Source organism: Ranitomeya variabilis, chromosome 2 (genome assembly GCF_051348905.1).
Source record: "Ranitomeya variabilis isolate aRanVar5 chromosome 2, aRanVar5.hap1, whole genome shotgun sequence".
NCBI classification, from domain to species: Eukaryota; Metazoa; Chordata; class Amphibia; order Anura; family Dendrobatidae; genus Ranitomeya; species Ranitomeya variabilis.
In genome coordinates, this window is record NC_135233.1 from 211657724 (window position 1) to 211684377 (window position 26654).

General features: G+C 45.3%; 1 protein-coding gene across 1 annotated transcript in view; it reads left to right on the plus strand.

The window, feature by feature from the left end:
* The window catches only part of ADGRD2 (adhesion G protein-coupled receptor D2), a 385952-nt gene that overhangs the window by 36543 nt on the left and 322755 nt on the right, over positions 1-26654 (plus strand). Inside the window, exons 6-7 of the mRNA XM_077283561.1 lie at positions 10480-10578; positions 10973-11061. Of these exons, the coding sequence (XP_077139676.1) occupies positions 10480-10578; positions 10973-11061 (188 nt within the window). The remainder of the gene's footprint in view (positions 1-10479; positions 10579-10972; positions 11062-26654) is intronic.

Consider the following 26654-nt stretch of genomic DNA (forward strand, 5'->3'; position numbering starts at 1 on the left):
GGATATTGGATCGCCCCCACGTTAAGGGCAATGGGGTACTCGGCACCGGGTCCTTCGGTTCTCAGCGAGGATGTCACGGTGGCCCGACCCGGTCCGTGGCCCTTGGAGGGGCGTCCAATAAAGAAGAGTTTTTATGGTTTTTGGGAAAGGTCTTTAAAGGGATAGTTCGTGACGCCACCTGTGGTATTCGGTCAGGGTGACCGACGCTGCTTAGGGGTCCGCTGGGGTGATGTGATTGCAGCTAGATGGTATACCTTCCCACAGGTGAAGTGTATCCCCAGGGCTTCCCAGAAGTGTAGATGGTGATGGTGGGTGATGTAAGGCGCAGAGAATAACGAGGACACAAGGTTGCAGTCGCTTTACCTTTTACTGGGGGCTTCAGCATCCACAGTCCAGGGTACAGACCACAGGGTAGGCAGAGTCCGGCCGGTCCGAAGGCAAATCCAGAGTCCCCTTATCCAGGTGGAAATCAGTAGCCTACCTACTAGCGCCTGTGTGTTGTAGTACCTCCCTGCTGAGCTTCCCGGTAAGGTCCTCACAACTCTTGTAGATGTTCTAGATGTTATTTCTTCCTCTCTGTCCCCCAGATGGTGTGAATAGGACAAACCCGTATGACTGATGGCCTGAGGCTTGTTTATAGGGACCCTAGAGACCCCCCGACCCCCACAAGTTGCCACTGTGTCTTCTTAGGTATTAAGGTCGGGCAGCCAACTTGGAATTGACTGTCCTGCTGGTCTCTGAAGTAACAGAAAAACGGCTCGCACATCCTAACCAGTGTGAATAGGTGCATACCAGGAGCAGCTACCTCCATACATAAATATACAAAAAAGGTTGCACTCTATCGTGCCAAAGCATGTCTAATATGGAATACATGAAATTTGAATAGCAAAATGACTTTTGAACATTAGAAAAATATTTAAGAGACGCTTTGCACAGAATTTGATATAAATCAAATAGTGTGAGCCCATCAACTTCGTCAAAGTGGTCTCAGACTGATGGGTCCCTGACCTCCCTGTCCAAATGTGAACACTTACCAAAGGCCAATGTCTGTATGCCTGGGTGAATGTGGACACCTCTATTCAGCAAAGCCTACATATGAGTTAGCCGGGACCAAGTGTGATGAGATGCAATTAAAAACCACATGGTGATGGGAGGAGTGCACAGCCAGTAAGCTAACATGGAATTAACAGAAAAACGGCTCGCACATCCTAACCAGTGTGAATAGGTGCATACCAGGAGCAGCTACCTCCATACATAAATATACAAAAAAGGTTGCACTCTATCGTGCCAAAGCATGTCTAATATGGAATACATGAAATTTGAATAGCAAAATGGCTTTTGAACATTAGAAAAATATTTAAGAGACGCTTTGCACAGAATTTGATATAAATCAAATAGTGTGAGCCCATCAACTTCGTCAAAGTGGTCTCAGACTGATGGGTCCCTGACCTCCCTGTCCAAATGTGAACACTTACCAAAGGCCAATATCTGTATGCCTGGGTGAATGTGGACACCTCTATTCAGCAAAGCCTACATATGAGTTAGCCGGGACCAAGTGTGATGAGATGCAGAGAATAACGAGGACACAAGGTGGCAGTCGCTTTACCTTTTACTGGGGGCTTCAGCATCCACAGTCCAGGGTACAGACCACAGGGTAGGCAGAGTCCGGCCGGTCCGAAGGCAAATCCAGAGTCCCCTTATCCAGGTGGAAATCAGTAGCCTACCTACTAGCGCCTGTGTGTTGTAGTACCTCCCTGCTGAGCTTCCCGGTAAGGTCCTCACAACTCTTGTAGATGTTCTAGATGTTATTTCTTCCTCTCTGTCCCCCAGATGGTGTGAATAGGACAAACCCGTATGACTGATGGCCTGAGGCTTGTTTATAGGGACCCTAGAGACCCCCCGACCCCCACAAGTTGCCACTGTGTCTTCTTAGGTATTAAGGTCGGGCAGCCAACTTGGAATTGACTGTCCTGCTGGTCTCTGAAGTAAAGCATAGAGACAATTACTCCCTCAGTGTTCCGGCCACCGGCTACGCGCCTCAGAAGGAGGCAGCCTATTTCAGGGCATAACTCCTCCCTGTGTTTTCTCCTTGTGCTGTGACTTCGTTTCTCACCCTCTACAATTCAATTATCTTCGTGTCCTTTCTTAGGATGCTGCCACACGTGGGGCTGGCGCAGCTCCGTAGCTTTCTATCCCGCTAGGCCTCTGTCAGGATCCCACCCCTGACAGGGACCCTCTGTCTGCAGCTCAGATGTTCCTCCTTTCCCCCTGCCTGCCTGACAGGTGTTGCCTGGGCAAAGCCCAGTCAGCGTCTCTCTTACTTTATATCCAGCCCACCAGTTTTACCCTTCTGTGAGGAGTGCCCTAGTAGATAGGAGCAAGGCTCCCCCTGGTGGTCTGGAGTGTGAAGTGTAGTGTATGGTTTGTGATACCTGGTAGGAAGATCTCCTTTATTGCCATCAGACGTAATATCACTCCCCCGGTGGATGAATGACATCACTACAACCACCAGGACTCTGGGGCGCTGCAATATATTTCTAATATTACCCTGGATGGAGGAAAGGAAGATTTACTACAAGACCAATATTTCTAATTATACCCACGGCATACTGAGGTAAGTGATGGAGTGACCGGCTTTGTTCTCCGTCGCAACTGTTAACAGTATGGGTGTCTTGAGAACATTGATTCTGTTAACGTAGCACACAAGGCAGCCCATAACCAGACCGGCCCTTCTGGCATTTTCCAGAATTGCCAAATGGCCAGTCCGTCCCTGGTCCCAACACCATTTATAAGGCATGAAATCCCCCTTATTAAATCTGACAGGGCACACCTGTGAAGCAAAAACCATTCCCGGTGACTACCTCTTGAAGCTCATCAAGAGAATGCCAAGAGTGTGCAAGGCAGTCATCAAAGCAAAAGGTGGCTACTTTGAAGAACCTAGAATATAAGACATAATTTCAGTTGTTTAACACTTTTTGTTAAGTATATAATTCCACATGTGTTAATTCATGGTTTTGATGCATTCAGTGTGAATGTACAATTTTCATAGTCATGAAAATACAGAAAAATCTTTAAATGAGAAGATGTGTCCAAACTTTTGGTCTGTATTGTATATACCCCTTAGTATCCCCCAAACGGTTTGATAGCTCTAACACTAATCTCCACACTGTATGATGCCCCCCTAGACAGCTTCCATATAGTATAACGCACCAGACAATCCTCAATATAGTATAATGCACTCCCCATAGGCAGACTCTATATAGTATAATGCATTTCCCATAGGCAGACTCTATAGTATAATGCAGCCCCTAATATAATGCACCCCCATAGGCAGCCTCTATAGTATAATGTAGCCCTAATATAATGCACCCTCATAGGCAGCCTCAATAGTATAATGCACTTCCCATAGGCAGCCCCTATAATGTAATGCAGCCCCTAATATACCGCACCCCCATAGGAAAGCCTCTATAGTATAATGCAGCTCCTAATATAATGCACCCCATAGAAAGCCTCTATAGTATAATGCAGCCCCTAATATAATGTACCCCCATAGGCAGCCTCTATAGTATAATGCAGCTTCAAATATAATGCACCCCCATATGCAGCCTCTATAGTGTAATGCAGCTCCATAGACAGCCTGTATCATATATTGCACCCCCATAGGCAGCCTGTATAGTATATTGCACCCCCCCATAGGCAGCCTGTATAGTATAATGCACCCCCCATAGGCAGCCTGTATAGTATATTGCACCCCATAGGCAGCCTGTATACATAGTATAATGCACTCCCCATAGGCAGCTGGTATAGTATATTGCACCCCCATAGGCAGCATGTATAGTATATTGTACCCCCATAGGCAGCCTGTATAGTATAATGCACCCCCCATAGGCAGCCTGTATAGTATATTGTACCCTCATAGGCAGCCTGTATAGTATATTGTACCCCCATAGGCAGCAAGTATAGTATATTGCACCCCCATAGGCAGCCTGTATAGTATATTGCACCCCCATAGGCAGCCTGTATAGTATAATGCACTCCCCATAGGCAGCCTGTATAGTATATTGCACTCCCATAGGCAGCATGTATAGTATAATGCACCCCCCATAGGCAGCCTGCATAGTATATTGCACCCCCATAGGCAGCCTGTATAGTATTTTGTGCCCGCATAGGCTGCCTGTACAGTATATTGCACCCCCATAGGCAACCTGTATAGTATAATGCACTCCCAATAGGCAGCCTGTATAGTATATTGCACCCCCATAGGTAGCCTGTATAGTATATTGCACTCCCATAGGCAGCATGCATCGTATATTGCACCCCCATCCATAGGCAGCCTGTATAGTATAATGCACTCCCACAGGCAGCCTGTATAGTATATTCAATATACTATACAGGCTGCCTATGGATGGGGGTGCAATATACTACACAGGCTGCCTATGGGGTGCAATAAACTCTAAAACATGATGCACCCCGATTAGGCAGCCAGTACAGTATAATGCACCCCCATAAAAACAATAAATAATCACCTTTCTTCTTCCTGATTCCTCCACTGCTAAGTGTCTGCATATCTCCGGACCGCAGGCACCGATCAGTGACGTCATCGCAACCCCCTGTCAATGTCAGCGTATGTGATGTCAGATGCTGACAGGGTGATGATGGGAGGAGTGTAGCGCTCCTTCTCCCATCAATGCAGTCAGCTATATTGTGCCAATACAGCTGAACCTGCGATGATGGACAGGGGGCCCCCTGCTGGCCCCGGGGCCCCCGCCTGCTCAGGGGCCGCACAGCGGCCAGGCAGCAGATCTGGGAGATTGATTCTCCCTGCTCTGTCACAGAATGTAACTGTACCGGCGCGCTGCACACGCCAATACAGTTACAGTAGAGTAGCTTTGGGTGGGCCCCTCAGAGCGCGGGGCTCAGGGCCACTGCCCCCGGTAGCTACGCTACTGGTGGAGATAGCTGGAAACTAAGCAGATGGGAAGGTGGCACTTAAATTATTATTTAATGATTAAGCGCCTGTACTTGGTTTGAGCAGTCCTTGTTTGCTGACAGTGTGCCTTAAAAATATTTCCGAATCTACTCACAGGATTGTGCTTCACAACCTGGCCGAAGTCCCATGCACCATCTAATTCTTCCCCTGAGAAAATACTCTTTGCGCTTTACTTGTCCTCTGTTACATGGTACACAATTGCACCTCAGTCACAATCAGTAGAATGAAACTGAGCTGCAGTACCAGGTGCAGCCATTACAAAATGCATCACTTGCAGATTGATATAGCGGGCTTTACACTTTCTCCGTATTGGCCACTGTGAGGAAAATAACTGGCTGGCAGCAGCTTCCCTACCAGCTAAGAGAGACTCAATTTTATATGTTGTTGTTTTTTTTTGTTCATTATATACAATCTTGATAACTACAGAGGCATATAAGGGGCTTTACCCAAACTGTGCCATTCTTCTCTTGATTTGGAGCAATGTTCTGGGTTGTCATTCTAAAATATGAAAAGTTTCTTCATCTGCTTTTTAGCAAAGGTCTGAAGGTTTTGATGCAACATTAATTGATATTTGGAACTATTCAAAATTCCCTCCACCTTAACTAAAGCTGGAACTATTCAAAATTCCCTCCACCTTAACTAAAGCCCCAATTCCAGCTGCTGAAAAATGGCCCCAAAGTATAATGTGGTTTCCACCACTCTTTACTGTGGGTATTGTGTCCTTTTGGTGATGCACAGTGTTGGCTGTGTGCAGAACGCGGCTTATGACCAAAAAGTTTAACCTAGATCTCATCGGACTATAACACATTTTCAACATGCTTTTATAGATGTAGAATTGGCAAATCAAAGCCAACTCTGATGTTTTTATTTGTAAGAAAACCCTGCAGTCTAGCACCCTATCCCACAGACCACATATATGAATGCTTGTTGTCACATGCAGCACACAATCAGTACTTGCCAAAAATTATTTTAGATCCCTAAATATTGCTGTAGTCCTCTTTTGCCTCCCTACGTATTTTCTTCTGGTCTTTCCATCAATTTTTGAGGGATGTACAATTTTAGGTAATGTTAATGTTCTGCTTAATTTAAGTGATATATTGATGACCTCTTAAATGTTCCATGGTAAATATAATACCTTGGAAATTTTTGTACCCTTCTCCTGTCTGATAACTTTCCACAATGAGATCCCTGTGCTGTGTTGTCAGCTGTTTACGAACCATAGCTTTTGCTGTAGAATGCAACTAATAAAATATCAGGAAAATTCTACTAGAAAAGCAAAACTTTATAGGAGATTAATCAAAATTGCAATACATGATGGCAGCTGTGTACCTACTACTCCTACTCGTACTCCTACTCCTACTCCCACTCCTCCTACTACTACTCATTACTCCTACTACTACTACTCCTACTCATATTCATTCTAAACACCACCACATCCCCAGTTATAAGAGGGTGTTCACACTTATGCAACTAGATTATTTTAGTTTTGTTTCTATTTTTCATTTCAAAATTATTTCAGTTTTTCTCAATGGATTTGTTCAGATTATGGGTGACAAAGGTGGAAAAAGTTATGAAATGGTTCTTTTTTTATGGTTTTTTTTTCACATAACTTGAAATCTTAACAAAGGTGACTGGGCTTAAAAAAGTCTATCCTATCGTCTCTGCATTTTTTTCTGGTATATTACATTATATACCTAATAAAAGGTGGAAGTGACTAGAGTGAATAAAAAGAAATTCTTTATTGAAATAAAATTTTTTAAAAACATTTAAAAGACAGGGACAAAATGGAATATAGGACCTCCAAAATTAGTCAGGGAAAGATACAATCTAAAATATGGTAATTTTTACTGCATATAATTTAACTAGCTGTTTCCAGCCAGCTAACGCTTGGCACGCTCATTGCTATCTAATTAACGCTGCTGGTGATTAAACTAAAGTACATAATGACAACAATCCTACGATTTAGTCAATATTGTTGTTGTCGATCAGCTACTGCATCAATGTCCGGATTTTCCTGCGGCCTGTGAGATGGACCTGGCGACTCTTCTTGGCTCATTTTGTTTTGGAGAATGCGGATGCAATTAAATCTACGTTTACCTTGGCTGAAGTGGTTGAATTACATAGAAAGGAAGTGCTGCGTGTGGTAATATGGGGGGGCGGAGCCTCGTGTGGTAATGTGTGGGGACGGAGTCTCGTGTGGTAATGTGTGGGGACTGAGCCTCATGTGGTAATGTGTGGGGATGCAGACTCATGTGGTGATGTGTGGGGATGCAGACTCATGTGGTGATGTGGGGACGGAGCCTCGTGTGGTAATGTGTGGGGACGGAGCCTCGTGTGGTAATGTGTGGGGATGGAGCCTCGTGTGGTGATGTGGGGGGATGGAGCCTCGTGTGGTGATGTGGGGGGATGGAGCCTCGTGTGGTGATGTGGGGGGATGGAGCCTCGTGTGGTAATGTGTGGGGACAGAGCCTCGTGTGGTAATGTGAGGGGACGGAGCCTCGTGTGGTAATGTGTGGGGACAGAGCCTCGTGTGGTAATGTTGGGGGGCGGGATTATGTGTGGAAATGTGTTGGGGGGGCAGGATTATGTGTGGTAATGTGGTGGGGGGCAGGATTATGTGTGGTAATGTGGTGGGGGCGGGATTATGTGTGGTAATGTGGTGGGGGCGGGATTGTGTGGTAATGTGGTGGGGGCGGGATTGTGTGGTAATGTGGTGGGGGGCGGGATTATGTGTGGTAATGTGGTGGGGGAGCGGGATTATGTGTGGTAATGTGGTAGGGGGGCGGGATTGTGTGGTAATGTGGTGGGGGGCGGGATTATGTGTGGTAATGTGGTGGGGGAGCGGGATTATGTGTGGTAATGTGGGGGGGTGGGATTATCTGTGGTAATGTGGTAGGGGGGCGGGATTGTGTGGTAATGTGGTGGGGGGTGGGATTATGTGTGGTGATGTGGGGGGACGGAATTATGTGTGGTGATGTGGTGGGGGGCGGGATTACATATGATGTGGGGGGCGGGATTGTGTGATGTGGTGGGGGGATTGTGTGGTAATGTGGTGGGGGCGGGATTGTGTGGTGTGGTGGGGGGTGGGATTATGTGCGGTGGTGTGGGGGCGTGATTATGTGCGGTGATGTGGTGGGGGGCGTTATGTACGGTAATGTGGTGGGGGGCGGGATTATGTGCAGCAATGTGGTAGGGGCGGGATTATGTGCGGTAATGTGGTGGGGGGCGGGATTATGTGCGGCAATGTAGTGGGGGGCGGGATTATGTGTGGTAATGTGGTGGGGGGCGGGATTATGTGTGGTAATGTGGTGGGGGGCGGGATTATGTGTGGTAATGTGGTGGGGGGCGGGATTATGTGTGGTAATGTGGTGGGGGGTCAGGATTGTGTGGTGATGTGGGGCGGATTGTGTGTGGTAATGCGGTGGGGAGCGGTATTATCTGTGGTAATGTGCTGGGGGGCGGAATTATGTGTGGTGATGTGGTGGGGGGTGGGATTATCTGTGGTGATGTGGTGGGGGGCGGGATTATGTGTGGTGATGTGGTGGGGGGTGGGATTATCTGTGATGTGGTGGGGGGCGGGATTATGTGTGATGTGGTGGGGGGCGGGATTGTGTGTGGTGATGTGGTTGGGGGCGGGATTGTGTGTGGTGATGTGGTGGGGGGTTGGATTGTGTGTGGTGATGTGGTGGGGGGCGGGATTGTGTGTGGTGATGTGGTTGGGGGTGGGATTGTGTGTGGTGATGTGGTGGGGGGGCGAGATTGTGTGTGGCGATGTGGTGGCGGCAGAGCTACTGTGCAGGGGGCGGGATTAGCGAGTAATCACGATGCCTCTTATATATATAGATGCTTATTTGAACATCCTCTTAACTGCACCTCTTTTCAAAAATGTCCTAAATATAAGTGCGAGCACAAAATGGCAGATAGTGTCAACAAACGTTCAACATTAGAAACGGACTATAGTAACATAAATAGAATACTTCATTCAGTTATTCCTAAAAAGAGCACTGGGAGGCAAGCAAGTGCTCAAAAAAGTGGGAGGAAGTATGCTGGTGAAGGATTAAAGGAAGTGAGACTGTACAAAGTCCAGTTACAATGATGATATAAGTTACCTGAAAATGGATCCTAGGAAGGAGTGCAGTATTGGGGAGGATTGTGTCAGACCCTGCGCCCTACGAGCGCCGTTTCGCCAATTCAGCTTCTTCCAAAGAGGGGCGTGATGGTTACTAGGTGATATGGGGGTTTTTATGTCCGGAAACAAGTGTCGTGTCATTAGGGGGTGGGGTTGTAGGCGGGGTATGTAAATAATGCTATTATATGCTTAAAATAGTCACGGCAAAGAGGCCCCGAGTATTGTCATAAGGGGGCGTGGTATATGAATAGCGCTATTGTATATGCCAGGAGTGGTCTTGGCGCTTGAAATCAGGTACAGTGTCATAAGAGAGCGGGTTATATAAATGGCGCTTTTGTATATACCTGGCATAATAACAGGACATAGTGCCGAGGATCGCATCATTAAGGGGCGGAGCCGTGGGCGGGATGTACAGAAAGCGCTGCTGTAGGTGCATGGCTCATGGAATCGGTCACGGACTCCTGTTGCCAAGAGGACTTCAAGATCCGGCGTCTCATGATGTGCGGTGGGTAACACCGCAGATCATGTAGTAGGCGCCAATCTGAAGTCAAAAGGAGATGCTGTTCCAGGCGCATGCGCACCGCCAAGCAGGGAAAAACTCAAGATACCGCCCCCCTATCAATGGTTGTTATTAGACTGTAAGTGGCGCCAAAAGAAAACAGATAAAGGGGGGAGGAAATGGAATAGCGCTTATGTTGGATACAGGAAGCATATATGAAAAGGGAGAGAAAGAGGGTTCATGGGGTATATTAAGAGCAATCAGTAGAGCACCTAGGATTACTATTGGACAAGGGGGAGGGTCATATATGGTGAAATAAGGACTGGTTATGTATAAAAATAAGAATGAATGAAGAAATAAATAATAAAGTGAAGTGATAAAGAAAGAAAGAGGGAAGGGAATAAATACATATATTATATAATTAAATATATTAAATATAGGTTTATATATAACAATATAAATACATTAAATAGATAAAAATTCTAATTTAGTGATTATACAAACCTATATTATAAAGTTACCATAAAAAGTTTAAAAGAGAAGAATTGCTGAAAAGGCAACAAAGTGTAATCACAAAGTGGTATGTTTTGCATGTGGGCATTTTTATCATGCAAGCCATCATGATTTTTTTTCACATAACCTGAAATCTTAACAAAGGTGACTGGGCTTAAAAAAAAAAAGTCTATGCTATCGTCTATGCATTTGTTTTCTGGTAGCTTGAAGCAAATTTTTGGTGCTGTTTAGCTACTACGCAGACCTGTAGCTGTAGTGCGCTGCCATTAAATCTGACGGATTTATATGATATTTTGCATAAGATTATTTGCCCCTGTAATTGTGTTTTTTATTCTTTATGGCATGTAGGAGATTCAGCAAAATGTCAAATTCTGCAAAACCGCGAAGGTGACACCAACTACACAACTTGTTGGACTGAATTACCGTTTGTCTGCAATCACCAAAAAGGTAAAATTTAGAGACTCTATAAATGTTACTCTTTGCTCAGAAAAAAATATTTTTGGTTGTGCAGCTTTTCTGAAAGTTTCATCAATATTTTTATTTTTATTTTTTTACTTTGTTTTGATTCACCTTTCTAAACTGGTGTAATTTGTTTTGAGAAATAACATCTTCAAAATCTAACAAATAGTGGCTTTTTTGCCATGTAAAAATACAGTTCCACAGATTCTGATCTATGGTAAATTTACAATGGGCCATAAACCTGATAGTTAAGCATTGAATGTGGATTTAGAGGATTTGGATTTATTATATTTTACATGTACCATAAGACATGGAAGGTTGGACACGCAGACCACATAGCACTTTCCCTTAACAAAATATATATTTTTTTACTTTTCCCTAGAGGTCTATAAGAAGTTTCAAGATGCCAAAACGACAAGTCGTGAACAAACTTTTGCTAACAGAGTAAATATGATTGCAAACCGAAGTGTGGTGAGTTTTTGCTTTTGTAGTTACTTTTCCATTTTTGGTTCTAATTTTTCAGCAGTTACAGATATAGCAGTCAACAAAATGATTAGCGACCCTCTATTGTAATATTGGAGTATGCCAGGGCATTCCATGCTATTACTATGGGGTTCGATACACAATCCCTAACAAACAGAGCCACATAGTACCACAGTGGATCCCAGTAAACAATTAAAGGGTCCCTGTGTATGCAATACGGACTTTCCGCCCCTATCATTAGTACAAATGCACAAAAGTCCACACAACAGAATGACTACAGGGTCAAAATAATGTATAGAAAAATTATAATTTATTAATTAAAACGACCAAAACATTAGGTCAAAGAACAAGTCAAATAACAGCGTGTAAGAGGAAAATATGCAAGATTGAAAATACATTATGGAATGTTGTACGTGTCAGAACAAATCGGGACATTGGGGGATACGTGAGGCAGCAAAAAGACTATAACCTCACATACGGGCAAAAGCACAAATTAACCATATGTAACCCAACCAAAAACCAAGGGTTAACAACTATTGTTGCCCTATCGTGCCTATGTTTAGTGCCGTAGTGAATCACCACAGCATCATACTAGTATAGGGTAACCACCTCACTACCATATCATGACCATAATTACCTGAAAATAGGCGATACCAGGCACCAATCTCCAAATGACCCGGTCCGTCCGCCCCGACGCGCGTTTCGGACCTTCCTTCTTCCAAGGGGTTGTAAGAGGTCTCAATGATTTAACCCCTTCCCAAACATGCACTGTACATATACCATATACTGCTCAGCGGGAGCTGTGTTCCTGGCACGATCGCGCCGCCTCACCCTGAGCGCCGCTGCGATTGGCTGCGTGTTTCAGCTCTGTGTGAGAGCGGACACCCTGCAGCAATGCCCACACATGCTAGCACCGATTGCGGGAATTTAAGCCCTCTGATACCGCTGTCTAGTGACAGCGACATAGAGGAGCATTTTCCATCAGCACAACACAATGCCATCATGTTGTCCTGATGGTCTCCATGGCCACAGGGTAGTTTGGGGTCCTGCAGGGAAGGTGGCTTGTGGCATGCCTCCTATCCTGCCTGTCAGATGCCGCTTCGGTACTCTGCAATGCAGATGCTTTGCATGGTATCACAGCAGCGATCTGATGCTATACAGTGATGTCCCAGAATGGGACAATTTACAAAAGTAAAAAAAAATAAAATAAATTAAAGGTGTAAAAATATTTTATTTTAAATCCTCAAATAAAGAAAAATAAATAAATGTATTTATTTTACGAATATTTTTCATGTAAAAAAAACCCCAAAAAACAATAAAAGTACACATATTTGGTATCGCTGCATTTGTAACGACCCGCTCTATAAAACTGTCCCAACAGGTTAACCCCTTCAGTGAACACCGTAAAAATAAAAAATGAGGCAGAGGACAATGCTTTATCCAAAAGTGCAAAAAAATGCAATAAAAAAGACGAATGTAAATAAAAATGCTACCGCTGAAAACATCTTGTCCCACAATAAACAAGCTGCCATTTAGCTCCATCAGCAGAAAAAAAGTCATAGCTCAGAATAAAGTGATGCAAATAAATTTTCTAAAAAAAGGTTTTGTGTAAAAGCACCAAAACATAAAAAACGATATATATATAGTGTTGAGCGATACCGTCCGATACTTGAAAGTATCGGTATCGGAAAGTATCGGCCGATACCGGCAAAGTATCGGATCCAATCCGATACCGATACCCGATACCAATACAAGTCAATGGGACTCAAGTATCGGACGGTATTCCTGATGGTTCTCAGGGTCTGAAGGAGAGGAAACTCTCCTTCAGGCCCTGGGATCCATATTAATGTGTAAAAGAGAGAATTAAAATAAAAAATATTGCTATACTCACCTCTCCGACGCAGCCTGCACCTTACCGAGGGAAGCGGCAGCGTTCTTTGTTTAAAATTCGCGCTTTTCTTTCCTTACGTGACGTCCAGGCTTTGTGATTGGTTGCGTCGCAGTCACATGGGCGACGCAACCAATCACAGCAAGCCGTGACGTAATTTCAGGTCCTTAAGGATTTTAAAATTACGTCCCGGCTTTGTGATTGGTTGCGTCGCAGTCACATGGGCGACGCAACCAATCACAAGCCGTGACGTCACGGGAGGCTGGACACGCGCGCATTTTAAAATGCGCGCTTGTCCAGCCTCCCGTGACGTCCCGGCTTGTGATTGGTTGATCGCGAAGCAACCAATCACAAGCCGGGACGTCACGGGAGGTTGGACAAGCGCGCATTTTAAAATGCGCGCGTGTCCAGCCTCCCGGCTTGTGATTGGTTGATCGCGACGCAACCAATCACAAGCCGGGACGTCACAGGAGGCTGGACAAGCGCGCATTTTAAAATGCGCGCGTGTCCAGCCTCCCGTGACGTCACGGCTTGTGATTGGTTGCGTCGCCCATGTGACTGCGACGCAACCAATCACAAAGCCGGGACGTAATTTTAAAATCCTTAAGGACCTGAAATTACGTCACGGCTTGCTGTGATTGGTTGCGTCGCCCATGTGACTGCGACGCAACCAATCACAAAGCCGGGACTTCACGTAAGGAAAGAAAAGCGCGAATTTTAAACAAAGAACGCTGCCGCTTCCCTCGGTAAGGTGCAGGCTGCGTCGGAGAGGTGAGTATAGCAATATTTTTTATTTTAATTCTCTCTTTTACACATTTTTACATTAATGTTGTTTCGATACCGATACCCGATACCACAAAAGTATCGGATCTCGGTATCGGAATTCCGATACAGCAAATATCGGCCGATACCCGATACTTGCGGTATCGGAATGCTCAACACTATATATATATATTGGGTATCACTGTAAATATACTGACCCAAAGAATAAAGCTCCCTCACCAATTTTACCACGTGCAGAACGGTATATAAAAAAAAAAAGCAATTTCCGAATTGCTGTTTTTTGTTCTTTGTCTCCCAAAAATCAGAATTAAAAAATATCATGTGCCCGAAAATGGTACCACTAAAAACGTCAGCTTGTCCCGCAAAAAACAAGCCCTCACATGACTGTTGGCTGACACATGGAAAAAATATAGCTCTCTAAATATTGTGATTCAAAAACTACTTTTCGCAATAAAAGCATCTTTTTAGTGTGTGACCGCAGCAAAACATAAAAACCCGATATAAATCTGGTATCACTGTAATTGCACCGATCCTTAAAATAAAGTACTCTGATCACTTATACCGCATGAGGAACAGCGTAAAAAATTAATAAAACAAATTCTTCACATGAAGTTTTTTTTTTCATTCTGCCTCCCAAAGATCACAGTAAGGCTTGGCACACATTTATCCTGCACTCTGCGCTGAGCGTTTACATCGTGGTTTCTATGTAAATCTCTGAAATATGTGATTTAGACAGAATTCCCAGTGAAAGATTCCCTATAATGAGGCAGATGGAGGCACTGTCATATGACCTGTGATTCTGCAGTGTCCGTCTTTTTAGGATTGTAAGTAGGTGCTGCCAACCAGTTTTGTGCACTTCTGAAAAGGACAACGCTGACCAGAGGCCAGATGGAATCCACAGTAACTCTGCTACCTCATTATAGTGAATGGATCCATCAGGGTTTTATCATTTGTCACGTCACTCGGAGATTTAGATGGAAACCCCAATGTAAGTGTTCTACGTAGAGCGCCGCATAAATGTGATCTCAAACGTTATGTAAAATGTTCACAATAAAAGCTTCAACTCAATCCAAAAAAAGCAAATCCTCACTCAGGTCTGTCATCTGTTAATGGAAATATAGGAATATAGGGGCTTCCACGTTACTGGTAGCACAAAGGCTCCAAAAATGGCTCCTCACCCCCAAAAAGAAATTCACCAAATTCTCCGCTCCCAAATCCAAAGGCTCTCCCCCTCCCTTCTGAGCCCCAGTGTGCCTAAACCACATTTAACGCCCACATGTTTGGAATTTCTGTAGTGATGAGAGCCCATCTAATTTACAGGTGCAAGTCTTAAGAAACATGAGCTGGGCATAACGTACTGGTCACTACAACGGCAGTTTGCAATTTTCAATCAGCAACATCATTGCTGCTTGTTTCTGGAAAACAGTTATGGAGTCAAATTCATCACTAAATCTGTAGACAAATTCCCAAAGGGTTATAATTTCCAAAATGGGGTCACTTGAGGGGGGTTTCTGATTTTCTATCACTTAGGGGCTCTTTATATGGATTTCGCAAACTATTCTAGGAAAATCTGTGTTCCAGTAGGCAAATAGCGTTCCGTCCCTCGATAGTCTCTCTGTATGGCTAAATAGTACTGTACATCCGCATATGGGGTATTGCCACGTTCAGTAGAAATTGTGGGACAAATAATTTTGGTGCCATTTGTACCAATTTCCCAGTATGAAAATGTAAAAGTTTGGGCTAACACACAGTCTTGGTGGTAAAAAAATTATCTTTACTGCCCAATGATATAAAAGTCCGTGACACCCCTGTGGTATCGGGATAATCCCTGCACCCCTAGATGAATTCATTGAGAGGTTTAGCTTGTAAAATGGGGTCACTTATGGGGGATTCTGCTGTGTTGGCACCTCAGGGGCTCTACCAATTCAACATGACAAACAAGTGGAGCCATATTGTAGTGCAGATTTTGCATTTCTTCCCTTCTGAGCTTAGCACTGTGCCTCAAAAGTATTTTCAATGACATATGGGGTATTGGTAAACTCAGCAGAAGTTGCACAACACATTCTGGGGTCCATTTTTCCTGTTGCTCTTGTTAAAATACAAAATTTGGAGCTAAAAAATTTTTGGTCGGAAAAATGTGATTTTTTTTTTTTATTTTCATGGCTTAACATTATAAACTTCTGTGAATCACCTGTGGGTTCAAAGTGCTCAATACACACCTGTTGTGAATCTGCTTTTGGGCTCCTTCTGGTGGTGGCTAGTGGTACTGGTGACTCGGGTGTGTTTTCTTTCTCAGTTCACCTGTTTTCATCAGTAGTGGGGAGTTCCTATTTAATCCTGCTCTTCAGTCATTGCCTTGCCGGCCATCAATGTAACCAGAGCCTTTCTGTTGTATGTTCCTGCTCCTAGACTACTGATCAGCTAAGTTGGACTCTTAGTCCTAAGTTTGTTTGCATTTTTGTTCCAGTTTACAGTTAAGTCATTCTCTGTAGCTGGAAGCTCTTGTGGGCTGAAATTACCACTCCGGTGTCATGAGTTGACACATGAGTTTTAAAGTAATTTCAGGATGGTATTTTAAAAGGGTTTTCAGCTGACCGTGCAGTTCCCTTTTGTATCTTTCTACTATCTAGTAAGCGGACCTCGCTTTGCTGAACCTACCTTCATACTGCGTATGTCTTTTCCTCTGAACTCACCGTCAATATATGTGGGGGGCTTCTGTCTCCTTTTTGGGGGAATTTCCCTAGAGGTAAGCCAGGTCTGTTTTTTCCTCTACTAGGGTAAGTTAGTTCTCCGGCTGGCGAGAGACGTCTAGGGATAAAACGTAGGCACGCCCCCCGGCCACTATTAGTTGTGTGGTAGGTTTAGCTCACGGTCAGCTCGAGATTCCATCACCCAAGAGCTCGTTCGTTATTTATGTGTCCTGACGTTCCCCTGCCATTGGGAACCATGACAGTATGGCCGGCCCAGTGTTAAAACTGTTGGCAGAAGAAAGGAGAGAAAAAGAAGTCTGCAAATTTTTTTTGTTTTTTTTTGTTTCCTTGGTGCTTGCTCTATAGTTGAATCAGTTGCATTTCAGCTCTAATTGCAGTCTTTGTCTCCCTCTCCTTCTAACCCTTGAATGGCTCTGATCTCACCTGCTTAAAATGGATCCTCAGAGTTTGGCTACAGGTTTGAATAATCTTGCCACTAAAGTTCAAAATTTACAGGATTTTGTTATACATGCTCCTATATCTGAACCTAGAATTCCTATACCAGAGTTTTTCTCCGGAGATAGATCTCGTTTTCTGAATTTCAAATATAATTGTAAATTATTTCTTTCTCTGAGACCTCGCTCCGCTGGAGATCCCGCACAGCAGGTTAAGATTGTAATTTCCTTGCTCCGAGGTGACCCTCAAGATTGGGCATTTGCATTGGCACCAGGGGATCCTGCGTTGCTCAATGTGGATGCGTTTTTTCTGGCTTTGGGGTTGCTTTATGAGGAACCTAATTTAGAGATTCAGGCTGAAAAAGCCTTGATGGCCCTATCTCAAGGGCAAGATGAAGCTGAAATATACTGCCAAAAATTTCGTAAATGGTCTGTGCTTACTCAGTGGAATGAGTGCGCTTTGGCGGCGAATTTCAGAGAGGGTCTCTCTGATGCCATTAAGGATGTTATGGTGGGGTTCCCTGCGCCTACAGGTCTGAATGAGTCCATGACAATGGCTATTCAGATTGATCGGCGTTTGCGGGAGCGTAAACCTGTGCACCATTTGGCGGTGTCTTCTGAGAAGGCGCCAGAGAATATGCAATGTGATAGAATTCTGTCCAGAAGCGAACGGCAGAATTTTCGGCGAAAAAATGGGTTGTGCTTCTATTGTGGTGATTCAACTCATGTTATATCAGCATGCTCTAGACGCACAAAGAAGGTTGATAAGTCTGTTTCAATTGGCACTTTACAGTCTAAGTTTATTCTATCTGGGACCTTGATTTGTTCATTATCGTCAATTACCGCGGACGCCTATGTCGACTCTGGCGCCGCTTTGAGTCTTATGGATTGGTCCTTTGCCAGGCGCTGTGGGTTTAATCTAGAGCCTCTGGAAGTCCCTATACCTCTGAAGGGTATTGATTCTACGCCATTGGCTAGTAATAAACCACAATACTGGACACAAGTGACTATGCGTATGACTCCAGACCATCAGGAGGTGATTCGCTTCCTTGTGTTGTACAATCTACATGATGTTTTGGTTCTCGGATTGCCATGGTTACAATCTCATAACCCAGTCCTTGACTGGAAAGCAATGTCTGTGTTAAGCTGGGGATGTCAGGGGGCTCATGGGGACGTACCTTTGGTTTCCATTTCATCATCTATTCCCTCTGAGATTCCGGCATTTTTGTCTGATTATCGTGATGTTTTTGAGGAGCCTAAGCTTGGTTCACTCCCTCCTCACAGAGATTGCGATTGTACCATAGATCTGATTCCAGGCAGTAAATTTCCAAAGGGTCGTTTGTTTAATTTATCCGTACCTGAACATGTTGCTATGCGAGAGTATATTAAGGAGTCCCTGGAAAAGGGACATATTCATCCTTCTTCATCTCCCTTAGGAGCCGTTTTTTTCTTTGTATCTAAAAAAGATGGCTCTTTGAGGCCGTGTATTGATTATCGACTCTTGAATAAAATTACAGTCAAATATCAGTATCCTTTGCCACTGCTGACTGATTTGTTTGCTCGAATAAAGGGGGCTAAGTGGTTCTCTAAGATTGATCTTCGTGGGGCGTATAATGTGGTGCGAATTAAGCAGGGGGATGAGTGCAAAACCGCATTTAATACGCCCGAGGGCCATTTTGAGTATTTAGTAATGCCTTTTGGTCTTTCAAATGCCCCTTCAGTCTTTCAGTCCTTTATGCATAACATTTTCCGTGAATATTTGGATAAATTTATGATTGTGTATCTGGATGATATTTTGATTTTTTCGGATGACTGGGACTCTCATGTCCAACAAGTCAGGAGGGTTTTTCAGGTTTTGCGGGCTAATTCCTTGTGTGTGAAGGGTTCTAAGTGTATTTTTGGGGTTCAAAAGATTTCTTTTTTGGGGTACATTTTTTCCCCTTCTTCCATTGAGATGGATCCTGTCAAGGTTCGGGCTATTTGTGATTGGACGCAACCTACTTCTCTTAAGAGCCTTCAGAAATTCTTGGGCTTTGCTAATTTTTATCGTCGATTTATAACTGGTTTTTCGGATGTTGCTAAACCTTTGACTGATTTGACTAAAAAGGGTGCTGATGTTGCTGATTGGTCCCCTGCTGCTGTGGAGGCCTTTCGGGAGCTTAAGCGCCGCTTTTCTTCTGCCCCTGTGTTGCGTCAGCCTGATGTTGCTCTTCCTTTTCAGGTTGAGGTCGACGCTTCCGAGATTGGAGCTGGGGCGGTTTTGTCGCAGAAAAGTTCCGACTGCTCCGTGATGAGACCTTGTGCGTTCTTTTCTCGAAAATTTTCGCCCGCCGAGCGAAACTATGATATTGGTAATCGGGAGCTTTTGGCTATGAAGTGGGCTTTTGAGGAGTGGCGTCATTGCCTGGAGGGGGCTAGACATCAGGTGGTGGTATTGACCGATCACAAGAATCTGATTTATCTTGAGTCTGCCAAGCGCCTGAATCCTAGACAGGCGCGTTGGTCGTTGTTTTTCTCTCGGTTTAATTTTGTGGTCTCATACCTACCAGGTTCTAAAAATGTGAAGGCAGATGCCCTTTCTAGGAGTTTTGAGCCTGATTCCCCTGGTGATTCTGAACCTACAGGTATCCTTAAGGATGGGGTGATATTATCTGCTGTTTCCCCAGACCTGCGACAGGCTTTGCAGGAGTTTCAGGCGGATAGACCTGATCGTTGCCCGCCTGGTAGACTGTTCCTGATGATTGGACCAGTAGAGTCATCTCGGAGGTTCATTCTTCTGCGTTGGCAGGTCATCCTGGAATCTTTGGCACTAGGGATTTGGTGGCTAGGTCCTTCTGGTGGCCTTCCCTGTCTCGAAACGTACGAGTTTTTGTGCAGTCTTGTGATGTTTGTGCTCGGGCCAAGCCTTGTTGTTCTCGGGCTAGCGGATTGTTGTTATCCTTGCCTATTCCGAAGAGGCCTTGGACTCACATCTCTATGGATTTTATTTCTGATCTCCCTGCTTCTCAGAAAATGTCTGTCATCTGGGTGGTGTGTGACCGTTTTTCAAAGATGGTTCATTTGGTACCCTTGCCGAAGTTGCCTTCCTCATCCGAATTGGTTCCTCTGTTTTTTCAAAATGTGGTTCGCTTGCATGGTATTCCGGAAAATATCGTTTCTGACAGGGGGACCCAGTTCGTGTCTAGATTTTGGCGGGCATTCTGTGCTAGGATGGGCATTGATTTGTCTCTTTCGTCTGCGTTCCATCCTCAGACTAATGGCCAGACTGAGCGAACTAATCAGACCTTGGAGACTTATTTGAGGTGTTTTGTGTCTGCGGATCAGGATGACTGGGTTGCCTTTTTGCCGTTGGCAGAGTTTGCCCTCAATAATCGGGCTAGTTCTGCCACTTTGGTTTCCCCTTTCTTTTGCAATTCGGGGTTTCACCCTCGTTTTTCTTCCGGTCAGGTGGAGTCTTCGGATTGTCCTGGAGTGGATACTATGGTGGATAGGTTGCATCGGATTTGGGGACAGGTGGTGGACAATTTGAAGTTGTCCCAGGAGAAGACTCAGCATTTTGCTAACCGCCGTCGTCGTGTTGGTCCTCGTCTTCGTGTTGGGGACTTGGTGTGGTTGTCTTCCCGTTTTGTTCCTATGAGGGTTTCTTCTCCTAAGTTTAAGCCTCGGTTCATCGGTCCTTATAGGATTTTGGAGATTCTTAACCCTGTATCCTTTCGTTTAGACCTTCCGGCATCTTTCGCTATCCATAATGTCTTCCATCGGTCGTTGTTGCGGAGGTATGAGGTGCCGGTTGTTCCTTCTACCGAGCCTCCTGCTCCTGTGCTGGTTGAGGGTGAATTGGAGTATGTTGTAGAAAAAATCTTGGACTCCCGTATTTCCAGACGGAGACTACAATATCTGGTTAAGTGGAAGGGCTATGGTCAAGAAGATAATTCTTGGGTAACTGCTTCTGATGTTCACGCCTCTGATTTGGTTCGTGCCTTTCATAGGGCTCATCCGGATCACCCTGGTGGTTCTTGTGAGGGTTCGGTGCCCCCTCCTTGAGGGGGGGGGGTACTGTTGTGAATCTGCTTTTGGGCTCCTTCTGGTGGTGGCTAGTGGTACTGGTGACTCGGGTGTGTTTTCTTTCTCAGTTCACCTGTTTTCATCAGTAGTGGGGAGTTCCTATTTAATCCTGCTCTTCAGTCATTGCCTTGCCGGCCATCAATGTAACCAGAGCCTTTCTGTTGTATGTTCCTGCTCCTAGACTACTGATCAGCTAAGTTGGACTCTTAGTCCTAAGTTTGTTTGCATTTTTGTTCCAGTTTACAGTTAAGTCATTCTCTGTAGCTGGAAGCTCTTGTGGGCTGAAATTACCACTCCGGTGTCATGAGTTGACACATGAGTTTTAAAGTAATTTCAGGATGGTATTTTAAAAGGGTTTTCAGCTGACCGTGCAGTTCCCTTTTGTATCTTTCTACTATCTAGTAAGCGGACCTCGCTTTGCTGAACCTACCTTCATACTGCGTATGTCTTTTCCTCTGAACTCACCGTCAATATATGTGGGGGGCTTCTGTCTCCTTTTTGGGGGAATTTCCCTAGAGGTAAGCCAGGTCTGTTTTTTCCTCTACTAGGGTAAGTTAGTTCTCCGGCTGGCGAGAGACGTCTAGGGATAAAACGTAGGCACGCCCCCGGCCACTATTAGTTGTGTGGTAGGTTTAGCTCACGGTCAGCTCGAGATTCCATCACCCAAGAGCTCGTTCGTTATTTATGTGTCCTGACGTTCCCCTGCCATTGGGAACCATGACACACACCTAGATAAGTTCCCTAAGGGGTCTCGTTTACAAAATTGTATCAGTTGTTGGGGGTTTCCACTGTTTATACACATCAGGGGCTCTTCAAACGCGACATGGTGTCTGCTAATTATTCCAGTAAATTTTACATTCAAAAAGAGAAATGGCGCTCCTCCCCTTCCATGCCCTGCCATGCGCCCAAGCAGTAGATTTCCTCCACATATGGGGTACCAGTGCAGCGCCCCAGAGTCCTGGTCATTGCAGTACTGTGGCTCCGCCACTAAGGGGAGCATGGTACGTCTGATGGCACTGAAGGAGTTCATCTGATCAGGTATCACAGACACCAATACATTTCACAGTCGGGCCTCCAGGGGGAGCTAAGGGTTCTATTCACTAGGCCACTCCCCACCATAGTGGGTAAACTGGGGGTCAGGCAGGAAGTTAGTTCAGAAAGCTGACTGGGTTGGAACCAGGCAACACCTTGTGGCAGAGGGTGTTGTGGGGGAAGATACAGTAGGGTCTCTGTCAGGGGTGGGATCCTGACAGAGGCTTGGCAACTAGAGCGAACGTAACGGGACCGTGCCTGCTCAGGATAGCGGCGGTGCCCAAGGAAGGATCAGAAGCGAGATAGATTGTGCTGAGTGAGAAACGAGATCAAGCAATAAGGAGAATACCAGTAGGAGTCGTGCTGTAAGACCGAGGCAACATCCTACTGAGGCGCAAAACCGGTGGCCGGAACGCCGAGGGAGTATTATAACATTCAGCTTCAAGCAATACTCTAAACAGCGGCAGGACAGTCAGTCTAAGGCGGGCTGTCTCACTTAAATCACCTATGCAGTCTTGGGGGGCAACTTGTGGAGAGGGGCGACTCTAGGGTCCCGGAAGAGCTCCGAGCCTACCTGTCAAACGGGTGCCGTCCTAACCGTAACATCAGGGAGGGACGGAGGATTAGCAGAACATCATCTAATCGAGTTGTGAGGGAACTTAAGAAACAGACACAACAGTTGTGGGGACTTTCCGTAAGCACAGCAGGGAAGGACCGCAACACATAGCGCTAGAGGGAAGGCACAGATTTCCACCTGCTAAGAGAACTCTGGAGGTGCCATTGGACTGGCCGGACTTGCGCAGCCTGGTTATCCGGATTCCGGACTGAGGACCCAGAGATCTTCAGTAAAGAGGTAAAGAGACTGCAACTTGGTGTCCTCGTTATTTACTGCATCGCACCACCACCATCATTTACCCACATCATTCACTGTGCGCCCCTCGGCAGGGTCACGGACCGGGCCTAGCCACCGTGACAACCCCGGAGCAGAGACTCAGAGGCCCGGTACCGGGTACCCCTCGGCCCTGCGGCGGTGGGGGCGCTGCAATATTTGGCGTCACGAACAGGATCTATTTAAGCCTGAAGAATCGGGTCATGTGTGCCTTGGAACTGTGATTTATTGTGCTTGGACTGTACTTTATTGTAAAGACTGTGCTGCGCCATTCCCCGCCAAAATCCGCCGCCATTACAGCGCTGAGGAGAGCGCAGGAGAAGAAGAAGGGCGTGGAAGTGGGCGTGAACAAGCTGGAGAGCGCGAAAGACAATGGCCGCCCAGTCTAAGTATCTCGGCCCCTTGAGGACGTGTCCGTCAGCAGCCGAGATCCGCCTCCTGATCCTCAATGGTGGGCAGAGTGTTGTGAATTGACTTTTTTGGCTCACTCTTGTGGTCACTAGTGATATGACTCTGGGATTGTCTTTCCTCAGTTTGGCACCCACCTGGGTCATTAGTCCAGGGGTGTTGCTATATAAACTTCCTGGTTTCTCAGTCCAGTGCCTGGCATCGTTGTAATCAGTTCCTTTCTGTTTGCTCCTGTCTGCTGGTCTTGGATCTTGCAAAATTAAGCTAAGTCCTGCTTCCTTGTTTTTTGGTTATTTGCTTTGCTCTTATTTTTTGTCCAGCTTGTACTAAATGTGATTCCTGATTTTGCTGGAAGCTCTAAGGGGCTGGTGTTCTCCCCCCGGGCCGTTAGACGGTTCGGGGGTTCTTGAATATCCAGCGTGGAAATTTTGATAGGGTTTTTGCTGACCATATAAGTCATCTTACTATATTCTGCTATTAGTCAGTGGGCCTCTCTTTGCTAAATATCTAGTTCATTCTTACGTTTGTCTTTTCTCCTTACCTCACCGTTATTATTTGTTGGGGGCTTGTATCCAACTTTTGGGGTCTTTTCTCTGGAGGCAAGAAAGGTCTATCTTTTCCCTTCTAGGGTTAGTTAGTTCTCCGGCTGGCGCGAGACGTCTAGAACCAACGTAGGCACGTTCCCCGGCTGCTGCTATTTGTGGTGCTAGGATTAGATATATGGTCAGCCCAGTTACCACTGCCCTATGAGCTGTTTTTTTGTGTTTGCAGACTTGGTATGTACTTTTGAGACCCTCTGCCATTGGGGTCATAACAGTATGCCAGGCCAAGGTTGAATGTTTAATGCATTGCAGAAGTGGGATTACAAGAAAGGAAAGTCTGAGTTTTTTTTTTTTTTTCTTTCCTCTCTTTTTTCCTCCCCTTTACCTCTGAGTGGCTTGTGCTTGCTGCAGACATGAATGTCCAGACTTTGATTACAAGTGTGGATCAGCTTGCTGCTCGTGTGCAGGGCATACAAGATTTTGTTACCAGTAGTCCAATGTCTAAACCTAAAATACCTATTCCTGAACTGTTCTCTGGAGACCGATTTAAGTTTAGGAATTTCAGGAATAATTGTAAATTGTTTCTATCTCTGAGACCCCGTTCATCTGGAGACTCAGCTCAGCAAGTAAAAATTGTTATCTCTTTCTTACGGGGCGACCCTCAGGATTGGGCCTTCTCGCTAGCGCCAGGAGATCCGGCATTGGCAAATATTGATGCGTTTTTTCTGGCGCTCGGATTGCTTTACGAGGAACCCAATCTTGAAATTCAGGCAGAAAAAGCCTTGCTGGCTATTTCTCAGGGTCAGGATGAAGCTGAAGTGTATTGCCAAAAATTTCGGAAATGGTCCGTGCTTACTCAGTGGAATGAGTGTGCTCTGGCCGCAAATTTCAGAAATGGCCTTTCTGAAGCCATTAAGAATGTGATGGTGGGTTTCTCCTTTCCTACAGGTCTGAATGATTCCATGGCGCTGGCTATTCAAATTGACCGGCGTTTGCGGGAGCACAAAGCCGCGAATCCTCTGGTGGTGTTGTCTGAACAAACACCTGATTTAATGCAATGTGGTAGAATTCAGACTAGAAATGAACGGAAAAATCATAGACGTCAGAATGGGTTGTGTTTTTACTGTGGTGATTCTACACATGTTATATCAGCATGCTCTAAACGCCTAACTAGGGTTGTTAGTCCTGTCGCCATTGGTAATTTGCAACCTAAATTTATTTTGTCTGTGACTTTAATTTGCTCATTGTCCTCCTACCCTGTTATGGCGTTTGTGGATTCAGGTGCTGCCCTGAGTCTTATGGATCTGTCGTTTGCCAAGCGCTGTGGTTTTGTTCTTGAGCCGTTGGTAAATCCTATCCCTCTTAGAGGTATTGATGCTACGCCATTGGCGGAAAATAAACCGCAGTTTTGGACACAGGTAACCATGTGCATGACTCCTGAACATCGGGAGGTGAATCGTTTTCTTGTTCTGCATAAAATGCATGATTTGGTCGTTTTGGGTCTGCCATGGTTACAGACCCATAATCCAGTCTTGGATTGGAAGGCAATGTCTGTGTCAAGTTGGGGCTGTCAGGGAATTCATGGTGATTCCCCGCCGGTGTCTATTGCTTCCTCTACTCCTTCGGAAGTTCCTGAGTATTTGTTTGATTACCAGGATGTATTCAGCGAGTCCAGGTCCAGTGCTCTTCCTCCTCATAGGGACTGTGACTGCGCTATAGATTTGATTCCAGGTAGTAAATTTCCTAAGGGAAGATTATTTAATCTGTCTGTACCTGAGCATACCGCAATGCGTTCGTATATCAAGGAATCTCTGGAGAAGGGGCATATCCGTCCATCCTCTTCCCCTCTTGGTTTTTGTGGCCAAGAAGGACGGATCTTTGAGACCTTGTATTGACTATCGGCTTCTGAATAAAATCACTGTTAAATTTCAGTATCCTTTGCCTCTGTTGTCGGACTTGTTTGCCCGGATTAAAGGTGCCAAGTGGTTCACCAAGATAGATCTTCGTGGTGCGTACAACCTTGTGCGCATTAAGCAAGGAGATGAATGGAAAACTGCATTTAATACGCCCGAAGGTCATTTTGAGTACTTGGTGATGCCTTTCGGGCTCTCTAATGCTCCTTCAGTGTTTCAGTCCTTTATGCATGATATTTTCCGGAAGTATCTGGATAAATTTATGATTGTTTATCTGGATGATATTCTGTTTTTTTCTGATGATTGGGACTCGCATGTAGAGCAGGTCAGGATGGTGTTTCAGGTTTTGCGTGAGAATGCTTTGTTTGTTAAGGGCTCAAAGTGTCTCTTTGGAGTACAGAAGGTTCCCTTTTTGGGTTTTATTTTTTCCCCTTCTGCGGTGGAGATGGACCCAGTCAAGGTCCGAGCTATTCATGATTGGACTCAACCCACGTCAGTTAAGAGTCTTCAGAAGTTCTTGGGTTTTGCTAACTTCTACCGTCGTTTTATCGCTAATTTTTCTAGCGTTGTTAAACCTTTGACGGATATGACCAAGAAAGGTTCTGATGTTGCTAACTGGGCTCCTGCAGCCATGGAAGCCTTTCAAGAGTTGAAGCGCCGGTTTACTTCGGCGCCTGTTTTGTGCCAGCCTGATGTCTCACTTCCCTTTCAGGTTGAAGTGGATGCTTCTGAGATTGGGGCAGGGGCCGTTTTGTCGCAGAGAGGCCCTGGTTGCTCTGTAATGAGACCATGTGCTTTTTTCTCTAGGAAGTTTTCGCCTGCTGAGCGGAATTATGATGTTGGCAATCGGGAGTTGTTAGCCATGAAGTGGGCATTTGAGGAGTGGCGTCATTGGCTCGAGGGTGCTAAGCATCGT